Source organism: Rhinopithecus roxellana, chromosome 10 (assembly GCF_007565055.1).
Source record: "Rhinopithecus roxellana isolate Shanxi Qingling chromosome 10, ASM756505v1, whole genome shotgun sequence".
NCBI classification, from domain to species: Eukaryota; Metazoa; Chordata; class Mammalia; order Primates; family Cercopithecidae; genus Rhinopithecus; species Rhinopithecus roxellana.
In genome coordinates, this window is record NC_044558.1 from 54255728 (window position 1) to 54268959 (window position 13232).

The following is a 13232-nucleotide window of genomic DNA, read 5'->3' on the forward strand; positions in this document are numbered from 1 at the left end:
TTTGTTGCAAGCTGTGGGAGGGAGGAGAGTTCTTCTTCCAGGTGGTTTCCTACAGACTGCCTGCTAGGGCTCAGAGGACCAGCTTCTTCCCTGCTGTCTCCTGAGCCCACTCCCTCTTGGCCATCACATTCCCCCTGCCCTATGGCGGCCCTCACAGACCTCTCATTTATGTACCGCTGGTTCAAGAACTGCAATCTGGTTGGCAACCTCTCGGAGAAGTACGTCTTTATCACAGGCTGTGACTCCGGCTTCGGGAACCTGCTGGCCAAACAGCTAGTTGATCGGGGCATGCGGGTGCTGGCTGCTTGCTTCACTGAGGAGGGAGCCCAGAAACTTCAGCAGGATACCTCCTATCGGCTGCAGACCACCCTACTGGATGTCACCAAGAGTGAAAGCATCAAGACGGCGGCCCAGTGGTTGAGGGACCAAGTGGGCGAGCAAGGTGGGGCGAATTACATTCTTTGACTTTCTTGGTTTCTCCTTCTTCCTCTTCCTCTCTCCCGAAGCATCTGACAGTATCAGAGACCCTGATGTCCAGATGGGGGGGGAGGGGTGACATAGGAAAGGCTCCTGCCTCAATCTGGTTGGAAGCCACTGCATGGTTTGGCCTGTTCACATGAAGGGGTAATTTCCCAAGGAAGTTTTCTGTCCTGGAAACTCAGAGAGACAGGAAAGAGGTCTCAATAGGAAGTGAGGGGGGAAGATGTGTTCTGTGTGTCCAAATCTCTAAAAATGGACATGCCTGGCCGGGCATGGTGGCTCATGCCTATAAATCCAGCACTTTGGAAGGCCGAGGCGGGAAGATCGTGAGGTCAAGAGATGGAGACCATCCCGGCCAACACAGTGAAACCCATTTCTGCTAAAAAATACAAAAATTACCTGGGTGTGGTGGCATGTGCTTGTGGTCCCAGCTACTCGGGAGGCCGAGGCAGGAGCGTCACTTGAACCCTGGAGGCGGAGGTTGCAGTAAGCCAAGATTGTGCCACTGCACTCCAGCCTGGTGACAACGAGACTCCATCTCAAAAAAAAAAAAAAAAAAAAAAAAATAGGATGTGCCTCTCTGAGGTTTCAGCAGTCCTAACCATCAGCTCCTGGGGAAATACAAGCACATTTCTCATTGGGATCAGGATAAGGGGAAGGGGGAATGAGACAGGAGGTTGGATCCCATGGGGGGTGCAGTTTCTCTCCTTGACTATGTCAGGCAGGGGAGAAAGAGATCTGGTCTCTTCTTGACATCATGGTGGGTGTTGGTTTGACTTCAGGGCAAGTATGTACGTCAGAGTGGCTGTTCCTATTGGGAAAGGAAGCTGTGGACTGGGGCTGGCCCAAGACTGCGTGGGGACCTGCCTCATGCACTTCCAGCACACAGGGTGTGGGCCTAGGAACAGGAGGAACAGGATGGCTGGGTTGCAGAAGCAGCAGACTAAAGGAAGTCCTCCCTCCTAAAGGAACTAGTCTGGAGCCCATGCACAGGTCAGGGCAACAAAGCCCTGGAGCCAGGGGGATCCAGACAGTAACTCCCTGCTTGATTCCTCTCCTTAGCACTTATCACTAGTCAATGTACAATAGATTTTACTTATTTATTGTCTGTTTCCTCTGCTAGAATAAAGCTTCCTGGGGACAAAGATTTTTGTTCCTTTTATTTACTGTGCATCCTTAGTACCTACAATGATGTCTGGCACCCAGTAAGGTACTCAATAAATAGTTTTTGAGTGAGCTAATTAATTAGTAATTCAGCAAGAGTGAGCCTCTGTCTTCAGCAGGCTGTCTCAGCCAGTTCCCTACATTCAGCCTTGAGCCACTTGCCTTAATACCTCACTTAGCATGTTAGTTTCCTGTTGCTGTTGTAACAACACAACTGTACGGTCTGAAGACAATACAAACACATTATCTTTTTTTTTTTTTTTTTTTTTTTTTTTTTGAGGCGGAGTCTCGCTCTGTCGCCCGGACTGGAGTGCAGTGGCCAGATCTCAGCTCACTGCAAGCTCCACCTCCCGAGTTTACACCATTCTCCTGCCTCAGCCTCCCGAGTAGCTGGGACTACAGGCGCCCGCCACTTCGCCCGGCTAGTTTTTGTATTTTTAGTAGAGACGGGGTTTCACCGTGTTAGCCAGGATGGTCTCGATCTCCTGACCTCGTGATCCGCCCGTCTCGGCCTCCCAAAGTGCTGGGATTACAGGCTTGAGCCACCGCGCCCGGCCCAAACACATTATCTTGTAGTTCCGGAGGAGTGATGTCCAAAATGGGCCTCACTGATCTAAAATCAAAGTCAGCAGAACTGTGTTCCTTCTGAAGGCTGTAGAGGAGAATCCGTCTCTGCCTTTTCCAGCTTCCAGAGGCAGCTGACATCCCCTGGCTCCTGGCCTGCTACCTCCATCTTCAAGGCCTGCAAGGTTGAGCCCAGTCTTTTTCACACTTTTCTCAATCTCTCTGATTCTCCGGTTTCTGCCTCCTTCCTCTTAGAAGGACTCATGATTATATTGGGCTCACCAGTTTAATCCAGGATAATTTCCCTGTGTTAACTTCCTCCGTAACTTTAAGGACAATTGATTAGTAACCTCCATTCCACCTGCAACCTTAATTCCCCTTTCCCATGTAATCCAGCAGATTCACAGGTTCCAGAGATAATGAGGCTGGGGACATCTTTGGGGGACCATTATTTTGCCTAAGCCACTGGGCAATATCCTTGTCTAAGAAGCACTGGGAACTGGGGTGGGTAGGGGGGTGGGAGAGGAAGTTCTTGTGTGCTTTCTCATTGCTCCTGAATGCAGAAAGGCAGGGAGATTGGGTAGGGGCATGGCTTCGGTGGGGACCCCGGCCCTAGAGGGAGGGGTGGACTAGGATTTATGTTTGTGTTGAGACCTGCCCTCAGGAGACAGTGGGATGCGCCTGCAGAGTATCTTGGGGCTGCTGAGGCTGGGGCCGTCAGGGGAATCACCAGGGCAGTAGGGCTTGGGGAATCCTTGCATGAAGGAGCTGGAAGGGGTCCTTGAGCAGTGCTTAGAGGGGTTTCCAGTGTGTCTTTAGCATCACCCTCCCTCTGGTGGAATTTTCTTTGAACTCCAATATGTAAAACAAATGAAAGGAGAGCTTCTCCTGCATTTTCCTCCCACTAGAAGGCTTGCAAAATACAGTCTGGAAGCAACTGTTTTAGTCTGATCTGATGAAGTGTCTGAGGCCCAGAGAGGGAAGTGACTTGTTCAAGGCTGGAGGTAAAACCAGGACTGGACCTGACGTTCTTCAACCCTGGGCCCCTGCAGAGTTGAATGACCACACTTAGCATTATTTCTTTCCATTTGTACCAAACTAATTGAAATATCTCAAAGACAGTCCTCATCACATTTTCCATAATTATTTTATTTAAATCATTTATATATTTATTTATAAATATTATTGTTTCCTTCCAGGCTTGTGAGTTCCTGGAGGGATAGGATGCTGTGTTGTTCATTTTATGTCTCCTTTGCCCCGTATTTTACTTTATCTTATTTTATTTCATTTTATTTTTAGAGACAGGGTCTCACTCTGTCACCCAGGCTGGAGTGTAATGGCGCTATTATAGCTCACTGTAACCTTGAACAAGGTAACCTGTAACCTGGGCTCAAGTGATTCTCCCACCTCAGCCTCCCGGTAGCTAGAACTACAGGTGCATACCACCACGCCTGACTAATTTTTTTCTTTTTTGTAGAGACGGGAGTCTCACTCTGTTGCTCAGGCTGGTCTCAAACTCCTGGCCTCAAGTGATCCTCCCACCTCAGCCTCCCAAAGGGTTGTGATTACAGGTGTGGATCACTGCACCTGGCCTCCTTCACCCTACAATTGTCACAGACTAGACACATGCATGAATAAATGTGTGAAGATGGATGAATGAATAAATGGATTGATTTTGGTAGTATGTGAAATGCAGTTGGTTATACTTAAGTGAATAGAGAGGGAGAAGCATGATGGGGAAGGGATCTAAACACTAATTCATTGGTATGAAAATGAAACTCTTATCCCAACGCTTATAGCTGAAATGCTGTTAGCTAACACCTTGATTGTAGCTGGCACAGAGTGCCAGCTAGTCGGCAGACTTCACTTGAATTGGGAAAAAGTGTCCCTTCAGGGAAAATGAATTAGTAAAAGATACACCTTCCTTTTATGTTATAGCCTGACCGGGTTGTGTCTTGTGCACCTGCTCAACCATCCTTGAAGGCACTGAGCCAGTGGGGAGCAAACCTTGGTTCTTTCCCAGGCCCACTGATGATTTCTATGTGGTTCTCCATCTCGCCCCCAGGCCTCTGGGCCCTGGTGAACAATGCTGGTGTGGGCCTGCCCAGTGGTCCCAATGAATGGCTGACCAAGGAGGATTTTGTGAAGGTGATTAATGTGAACCTGGTGGGACTGATCGAAGTGACCCTTCACATGCTGCCCATGGTCAAGAGAGCCCGGGGCAGGGTTATCAACATGTCCAGCTGTGGTGGTCTTGTGGCCGTCATTGGCGGTGGCTACTGTGTCTCCAAGTTTGGCGTTGAGGCCTTCTCTGACAGCATCAGGTAACTGGGCCCTGGTACTAAACCACTCCAGGTGGAAATCCCTGGGGTTAGAGAGGGTTGGGTGTGACAGCTTGTGGGCAGGGGAATTCTGCAGACAGGAAGCTAACACAATAGCATAAGGAAGGTTAGACCTCAAGGTGCTTTCTCCAAGGACCAAGAGAAGGTATGAGGAGAAGAGGTAGGGTGGAAATACAAGGCATCGGGTGGGCCTTCCCTTGAGCAGCACCAGGGTGAGTGAAACCCTGTTTGGGCCTGTGAGAGGAGGAGGGAGAGTCCCCCAAACAGACAGACAGGCCTGGAGGCAGAGGTCCTCTCTGGAGGTCCTTAGAGGAGCATGCAGGTCTTGTGTAGACCCACACCCTTCACCACGTGGGTGTTGAGTGAGGAGTTGCTAATGGGAGGGACCTGGTGGGAGGCAAGGCTTGGCCTGGATTCTCTGTTGACTTCTTCCCGCCAGTTATGCCTAATGCAAATTGCCCAGAGACTGCTGGGCCAGTCTGGGAAAAGGCTGAGTACCTAAGAAAGGGCTTATTTGCACAAAGGCAATGCCAGGGCCATGTACAGGGGGTGGGGGAGGCATTTCTAGTTTCCTGAAAGACAAGCCCATCCAGAGGTGACTCTCCCTGATGATTGTCATCTTGAGACCCAGACTGAATGCAACTCTTCTTTCCCAGGCGTGAGCTCCACTACTTTGGGGTAAAGGTCTGCATCATTGAGCCAGGGAACTACCGGACAGCCATTCTGGGCAAAGAGAACCTGGAGTCACGCATGCGAAAGCTTTGGGAGAGGCTGCCTCAGGAGACCCGGGACAGCTATGGAGAGGAGTATTTCCGTAACTGTAAGTTCCTGGGGCAGGAGAGGGGTCACTAAGGGGGGGGCGAGTGGGTCTTGGGATCATTAGCTGGCTTTCCGTTTACAGATGGTGAGACAAAATGCAGAGGAGTTCAGGACCCAAGGTCACACAGTGGCAGAGCTGGGGTTTGAGAATAGAGAGCAAGTGGCAGAATCATCACTGCTGGAGCAGTGCAGGGAGTTAAGGGCAATTCGGCCCACTCCTGGCACCTGCCCCCACAGCATCATGATGCAGGGGAATCAGGTGAAAATGTACTGAGATAAATACAGCGAAGAGATCAAGAGCATGGCTGCTGGAGCCAGACTGCCTGGGTTCAAATCCTGGCTCTACTACTTACCAGCTAGGAGACTTTGGGCCTATTACCTAGTTTTCCCATGCCTGAGTTTTCTCATTTACAAAATGGAGCTAAAGATAGTGCCTCCTTCATGGGGTTGCTATGAGGGTTAGTATGTGTGAAGTGTTTTGCACATTCCGAGTGCTTGTTAATAAAGAAGAAAATGAGCACATGGGGATTTAAAAGAGATGATCTCTAGGCACCTCTCTTTCTCTCCCTGAGCTGAGGGTCTCCTGTGAATCATTGGTGTTTTTGGAGGGTAAAGGTGGGACATGGCAGCTGTTTACCCTGCTGCCCCAAAACTTTGTGCTGCAAAAGTTGTCTGCTGGACATCATACGTCAACAGAGCACAAAGCCAAGACAGCCATTTTTTTCACTTAATGCATACACACTTTATTGCATTTTTGTTTTTTATTTTTGTTTTGAATCAGTAATACAAAACATGCAAGGCTGCCATGTCCCAAGCATGTGTGGGGCTGGAGAGCTGGAGCAGACATAGCGGTGTGCCTGCCCCTCACTGCCTGTAGCTTATGGCCCAGTAGGGGAGACAAACATTAATAAAAACACATGTGTTTATGACAGATGTGGATAAGTGCAACAGAGGAGAAACAGGGTTGTGAAAGAAGAATGGAGCGGGAAGTTGGGGTCCCAATTCAGGTTATGGTGAAGGGGAGAGCTTCTCTGAGTTGACTTTGAGGAGGAATAAGAGTTAGGTGTTGCTGGGAAGGGGAAAGAAAGGACTTTTTTTCTGCAGGAAGGCTCTGAGGCAGAAAACTCCATTTGAGGAACTTTAAAGAAACCAGCAGGTGGGAAGCAATGGGAGGTAGCTGGAGTATACAGAATAAGTTAGAGCATCAAAGCACACTGAGGATTAAGGGGTGAGGGACAGGAAGCCATCAAGGGTGAGTGCTAGCTTTACAGCTTGAAGAATTTGGTGGATGGAGGTGTCATTCATTCTTTGATTTAGGGAAGCCTCAGGGAAAAATGTTTGGGGTACCCCTTAGATAAATTCATCTTTTAGTGCTAGACATGTTAGGATTCTGTGAGAAGAAAATGTCTAAGGATTTACATTAGTTGGGACTTAATCAGTGACAGCAGATCCAGTGCTAATTATTTAAGCAGAAAAGGAATTTCTTGCCTCACCTGACTAAAAAGTTGAGCAAGATAAACTTCAGGTACAACCTGACCCAGACTGCAAATGATGTTGCTAGGACCTGGTTTCACCCATTTCTTGGCTCTGCTTCTTTTGCGTTGACTCCAATCTCTAAGCTGTCTCCCCTGTGGGAGCCGCATAACTGCAGCATCTCTTCACCTCCACCTAGGGTGAGGTCTGCTGGGAAAATAGGAGAGTTCTTTCCAGTACCTCTCCCAAAAGTCCTAATGTACACTCTGACTTGGAGGACCTATGGTGGCCACATCATAGGGGACCACAAGATGCACCCAACCCTAAACCAGTCACTGTGCCCAGGGGAATGTGAAGGTGTGATTGGCTCAGGCTGGGCCGTGTGCTCTGCCCAGACCAATGGACACGGTGTTGGGGAGGCACAGGTCCCCAGAGGGAAATGTGCTGCCGTTGGGAGCAAGGAGAGTAGATGTTAGTGTGTGGGGGGAAATATATTTATCCTCTGTGTGATCATTCTTAGCAAAGAGTAGTTCAAATTATTTGTGGAGCTGCTCTGAAGCTGGGGCAAAGTGGATTCAGCGTGTCTGGAGACCTCACAAAGTCGTTTTCTAAGTAAGCACTCAGGGTGAAGAGTGCTTGTAGCGTCTTTAGTGTGGTCCATGGAAGAATATGTATAAAGGCAAACTCCTCTGAAAACCTTGTCCAAAAACTGGTATTGTTAAAGAATAGTAAGGATTGGGCCTATTAAATATGTTAGGCCAATTCACCTGTAGTCCACACCATAATTTCAGAGGAAAATTTTCAGGCAGTGGTCAGCTACATTTAGATAAACATTTTCCCAAGTGGTTATACTAGAATTTTCGCTTCAGTTGCCCAGTGTTTATTGGGATACAGAGACGAGACAGTCTCCGGGAAACTAGCAGGGAAGATGTGAAAGTAAATACACCACCACATGAAGAATCTTGCAATAATGGACATGTGTACAAAACAAAGCAGCAGTGCAGACTTCATTCTGCTGTCACAGAAGCCTTACAGAGGTGACAGTTAATGCCTTAGTGAGTTTTGAAGGGTGAATAGGAGTATACCAACAGGGAAAGAGATGGTGGATGTTTTACACAAGAGGAAAGGTGTGAGCAACATTTTGGTGACCTGACGTAGCATTGTATGCTTTTGGAGGCAGTGCAGATTCAGGCTTGTATTCCAGCAGTCCCCCTAATCATGTTGTACAGCTCTCCAAACTTGTTTATCCATTTATAAAGTACAATTCCTCTCTCATGGATTGTTAGGAGATTTAAACAGAAATGCAAAATACTCAGCTCTGCCACAGTAAGAGCTGAACAAACCTTTGCCATTGCCATTATAGTCTGGCAGAAGTGCTGTGGGTGGTGATTGAGAAGGGGAGAGATTAGGAGTCAGATCATAAAATGCTTTGATTGCTATACTAAGGAGCATGGCTCTTATCCTAAAGGCATTAGAGAGCCTTGTAAATGGCTCTGAAATGGCGGATCAGATTTGTGTCACTGTGGGAAGGACAAACAGGCCACCTGGGAGACTACTGTAGAAACCCAGCGAAGGAGTGATAAAGACATGAAGTTCTAAGTCATGGTGGTTCTGGTGGTGGGGGGTGGCTGTGTGAGAGACAGAAGAGAGATTTAGGAGTAGTCCTAGAGCATCACTGGGTACAAACTCAGCAAGTTGCTGTGGCTGACCAAACAGGCCCCTGGCTTGTAACCCCTAGGAGCAGGCCTGATACTTTATAGACTTTATCTTGCTTAATTCTCCCAATAACAAAAACGTTTTCCCAGGTGCCCAACTCCAAAGCCTATGTCATTCCTCACTGTGAAGGAGAGTGACAAGGCTGGATGGGTCCTTCAGTCTCCCTTCCCACTCCATGCCTAGCAGGGTGCCCAGCACTGAATGGCAGCTAATATCTATTTGAGAAAACAATGAAAGCAGGTGCCTTATACCCTTTCCCATGTGTGGGGTACCTTCTTCCACCCCACTGCCTGTGTAAGCCCTCCCCACTTCTCAGAACCCAGTCCCCAGCCCATCTCACCATGTCAGCTTGCTCCACCTCCTCAGCCCACAAAGGTTTCCCTGGCTCTGAGGGGGCAGAGACAGCCCCTTGGGCATCCTGAACGATTCCTTTGGCCCTCAGCCCTGCTGCTGGTGGCCTCTGTGCCAGCTCTATGGTCAGAGGTCAGGGTGTGGTTTCCCAAGACATTACTGCCTTATGGACAGTCTGGCTTTAAGTTATTGTGGCTCTTGTTGAGATCCCAAAATGTAGTTTGGCTTTTTCCCTGCATCAGTTTTCTTTCCAGGAAACAGAAAATGGAGTTTCTGGGAGTCTGGGGTGAAGGGGACTGAAGTGACACTGCCCCATTCTCACCAACCACCCAGAAGGATACTGGCCCCGAGCGGGTGAATTCCTTGCCTGCCTGGACCATTCTCAAAGTCAGGGCAGCTTTGGCTTCCTCTCCATTTTCAAGTTTTCATCCCTCATCAGGGCAGTCTGACTTTAAAGCACCATTTTCTCTGGAGTCCTCAGGGCTCTCAGTGAAGCATGAATCCCTCTGTCCTGGGGTGAGGATGCACATGAGGGCCTGGTGGGTGTGTGGTGTGGCCTTTCTCTTATTTATGTCATGAGCTTTGGCAGACTTGTACCACCTGGGGGCTCTGTCCCCATCTCCACTCCTGTGTGCCAATGCAAATAGAACAGCCCCTCACATTTGTGAGGGCCCCACGAGGTGCTTGTCTATTCCTTAAATTATTTGAGTCCACAATGGCCAATGGCCTTACGACCAAGGTAGGGGCAGTATTACTATTTTTAAATAATATTTTCTCCTGTATGTTTTTGTTTAAATGTGGGAACTCTAGGAAGTACATAGAAGAAAAAAAAAAAAAAAGGCTGTCTTCCCATCATGTTTGCTATTCTGTACTCCCCCAGTGTCTACCCTGCTATTAATCATCTTTGTTATTCTCCAGGAGAGACTTTTTTCTTTTTTTTTTTTTTTTGAGACGGAGTCTCACTCTTGCCCAGGCTGGAATGCAGTGGTGCGATCTTGGGTCACTGCAACCTCCTCCTCCCGAGTTCAAGTGATTCTCATGCCTCAGCCTCCCTAGTAGCTGCGGTTACAGGCATGCGCCACCATGCCTGGCTAATTTTTGTATTTTTAGTAGAGAGGAGATGTCACCACATTGGCCAGGTTGGTCTCAAACTCCTGACCTCAGGTGATCGACCTGGCTCGGTCTCCCAAAGTACTGAGGTTACAGGCCCGAGCCACTATGCCCAACCTTCAGGAAAGATAGTATTATCTCCATTTTACAGATAATAAAAGTTTAAGCTCAAGGTAATATAACTAATAAGTGGCACAGTTTTAAGAATGCTCACAGTTCTTCTCATCACCAGTCTAATGCAATAGTAGGAATTCAATGCACAATTGTTGAATTCAGGAAGATAAATAAGATTGATTATTTATTTATTTATTTATTTATTTATTTTGAGACAGCGTATCATTCTGTTGCCCAGGCTTGAGTGCAATGGTGCGATCTCGGCTCACTAAAACCTCCGCCTCCTGGGTTCAAGTGATTCCGTATCTCAGCCTCCTGAGTAGCTGGGATTACAGGCATGTGCCACCATGCCCGGCTAATTTTCATATTTTTAGTAGAGATGGGGTTTCACCATGTTGGCCAGGCTAAGATTATTTACAATAGTCTTATAAATGTGTGTTTGTATAAGGGACCACCTGGAGGGTGTGGCAGACCTGCCTGAAATGTTAGATCAGGGATCTCGTGGAAAAGGTAGTTGGACAGAATTCAGAAGAAATCATCTTTTATGAAGAATAACAGAGCCTTTTTCCCCTCTCTGCCCTCAAACAGATACTGACAAGTTAAAAAACATAATGCAGGTGGCAGAGCCCAGAGTCAGAGATGTCATCAACAGCATGGAGCATGCTATTGTTTCCCGGAGCCCTCGCATCCGCTACAACCCTGGCCTGGATGCCAAACTCCTCTACATCCCCCTGGCTAAGTTGCCCACTCCTGTGACAGATTTCATCCTGAGCCGGTACCTTCCAAGGCCAGCGGACAGTGTCTAAACTGGGGAGGCTCAATGGGTCAGTGGAGCCTAGAAGTGGGGGTGGAAGGAAGGACTGTGGGGTCACAAAAGGTGGTATCAGATATCCTGGGGGCACTGGCCGCAAAGGACGCTTGGCTCAGCTGACACCCACTGCTGTCGAATTTACCAGTAACTTCTAACAGAAGATGAATGCCTCTTCCCACCCTCTGGGACCACACAGAAACCTGAGGTGGTATTTGCAAGTTCAGCGATATGCAGCAATGGCTCCAAGGACATCTGGCACCCAGTCAGGATATGGCTTTTTCTGGTCCTGGAAAAGTCATGGAGAAGAAAACCAGCTCCTGAGGAATCATGAGCCCCTTTCAGTTATCACTGCCACTGAGAAATACTGTGGGATAATCTTGCCTCCAGGAGAATCTAACCACCTTCCTACTGGGTGCCTCAATATGCATGACTTCATTCACATAACCCATCACTGAAGTACGTAGTAGGGCAGATAGGGAGTGCAAGATTACATCAGACAAAAGTTTAAAATATTTTCTCTTTTTAGATTCTTCTATCTATAGGTGATTGGGATCCACATGAAATAACATTCATTTATTTAATCACCATTGAGTAATTTTTCAAATATTTATTGAGCACCTACTACCTACCAGGCACTTTGCAGGTGCTGGGGGAATATAAAGATGATTAAACCATGGTCTTGGTTATTTATTGTTTATTTTGTGTTTTGCTTTACTTTGTTTTAGCACAATATCTAGTAGCTTAGTTAGGACAAATGATGATAGAAGGAATAGAAATCAGAATACAAATTTTTAGAGCTATGAAGGACCCTGGAGGTGTTCATCCAATACTTCAAAAACTTGACTGTACCTTGTAATCACCCAGTTAATTAAAAAATACAGACTCCTGCACCAATATTAAAAAATCTGATTCAGTAGGACTGAGACAAGGCCCAGAAGTATGTGTTTGTAACAAGGACCTAGAAGATTCTGATGCACCTGAGCAATTGGGAGCCACTTATTCCATAGACTAAGTAACTTAACACTCAGAGGGGGAAGTGACCTACTTAAGCCCCCAGCTTAGTAACTAAGACAAGGATAGAAATGAGGCGTTCAGACTCCCAGACCAGGATTCTTTTTCAGTTATAGGAAAATCCATTTCTGAAGTTAGTAACACTGTCAAATAAGTCATTGAACTAATTTTTTTAAAAAAGACTTAAACTCCTGGGTCATAGGGAGTTCTGTTGAAAAGACTTTTTTTGATCTTGATAAATGGTCATGTAATAAAGGTCAAATGTTATTTTTTTAACTAAAATATCTTTAATTTGGGTCTCTTCAACATCTGAAAATAATAAAATATAATCCAGGTATATCTGCAAAGACTCTTTCCAAATAAGGTAAGACTCACAGGCTCCAGGGGTTAGCTTATAGATATATCTTTGGGGAGCTACCATGCAACTCACTATAGTTTTAGCACTTCTATTCCTGGCACCAAATTCTAAATCAGATAGAATGCACTCAACAACAGGTAACAGAAAAGCCAACTCACAAGTCACAGAAAAACCAACTGGCTTAAACAATGAAGAGTGAGGGCAGGGCCCAGTGGCTGAATGATGGCATTGAGGCTGTAGGCATTTTCTACTTCTTTGCTCTGCTGCCCACAGTTTTAGCTTTACCCTTTGTTATTGTGGTGTGACTGCCAGGCAAAGGGAACTCTACATTTCCTCATTCACAACTTATAGAATAAGGAAAACCCTGCCTTTCCACAGCATTCAAGATTGAAGAAGTTTCTTTCCTAGAGCCCTCATCACGCGTCTCCTTGAATCTCATTGGCCCAAATTGGTTTAAGCTTGTCCACCCCTGACAAAGAGGTAAATTGCCATGAATTGCTTAGATTAATCACGGGACAGATGGGATGTTGGGAAATCAGTCACAATGCCTACTACCTTGGAAAATGCAAAACTCAGACATTGTGCTCTTGAGAGGGTTGAACAAAGGTCAAAAATAAATTTTATGAAGACACAAAAATTTACTAAGGGGAAACTGGCTAGGTAATATTTTGAGATGATAATTTACACTTTTTCATTCCTCCCTGTTTTTTTATGTCCCCTTCTTCCATTCAAATGGATAGCCAATTTGGTACTTCTTTACCTAGGGTGAGATGTTTGATGAGATAAAACACATAAATTTCCTGCACTTTCTCCAGCTGTAGTCTCCCCCAACCCTAACATATTTAGAAAAATTATAGAGTTTGGGGAAAGAAGTAAAACAGAATGTGACTTATGGGTGTACCAAATGACTCAGAGAAAC

General features: G+C 46.7%; 1 protein-coding gene across 1 annotated transcript; it reads left to right on the forward strand.

Moving 5' to 3' along the window:
* SDR9C7 (short chain dehydrogenase/reductase family 9C member 7) lies at positions 1–12192 on the forward strand. The gene is made up of 4 exons (XM_010377761.2): positions 1–442; positions 4274–4532; positions 5207–5370; positions 10722–12192. Exons 1-4 carry the CDS (start codon positions 142–144, stop codon positions 10937–10939), a joined length of 942 nt encoding a protein of 313 aa, XP_010376063.1. The 5' UTR covers positions 1–141; the 3' UTR covers positions 10940–12192.
* The last annotated feature ends 1040 nt before the right edge of the window (positions 12193–13232 follow it).

Excerpts from the sequence above, each read along its gene's own strand:
- SDR9C7 (XM_010377761.2), top strand. The coding sequence starts at position 142 with ATGGCGGCCCTCACAGACCTCTCATTTATGTACCGCTGGTTCAAGAAC. Across the intron at positions 4,533-5,206 it reads GCCTTCTCTGACAGCATCAG|GCGTGAGCTCCACTACTTTG; the intron begins GTAACTGGGCCC and ends CTTCTTTCCCAG. Across the intron at positions 5,371-10,721 it reads AGAGGAGTATTTCCGTAACT|ATACTGACAAGTTAAAAAAC; the intron begins GTAAGTTCCTGG and ends GCCCTCAAACAG.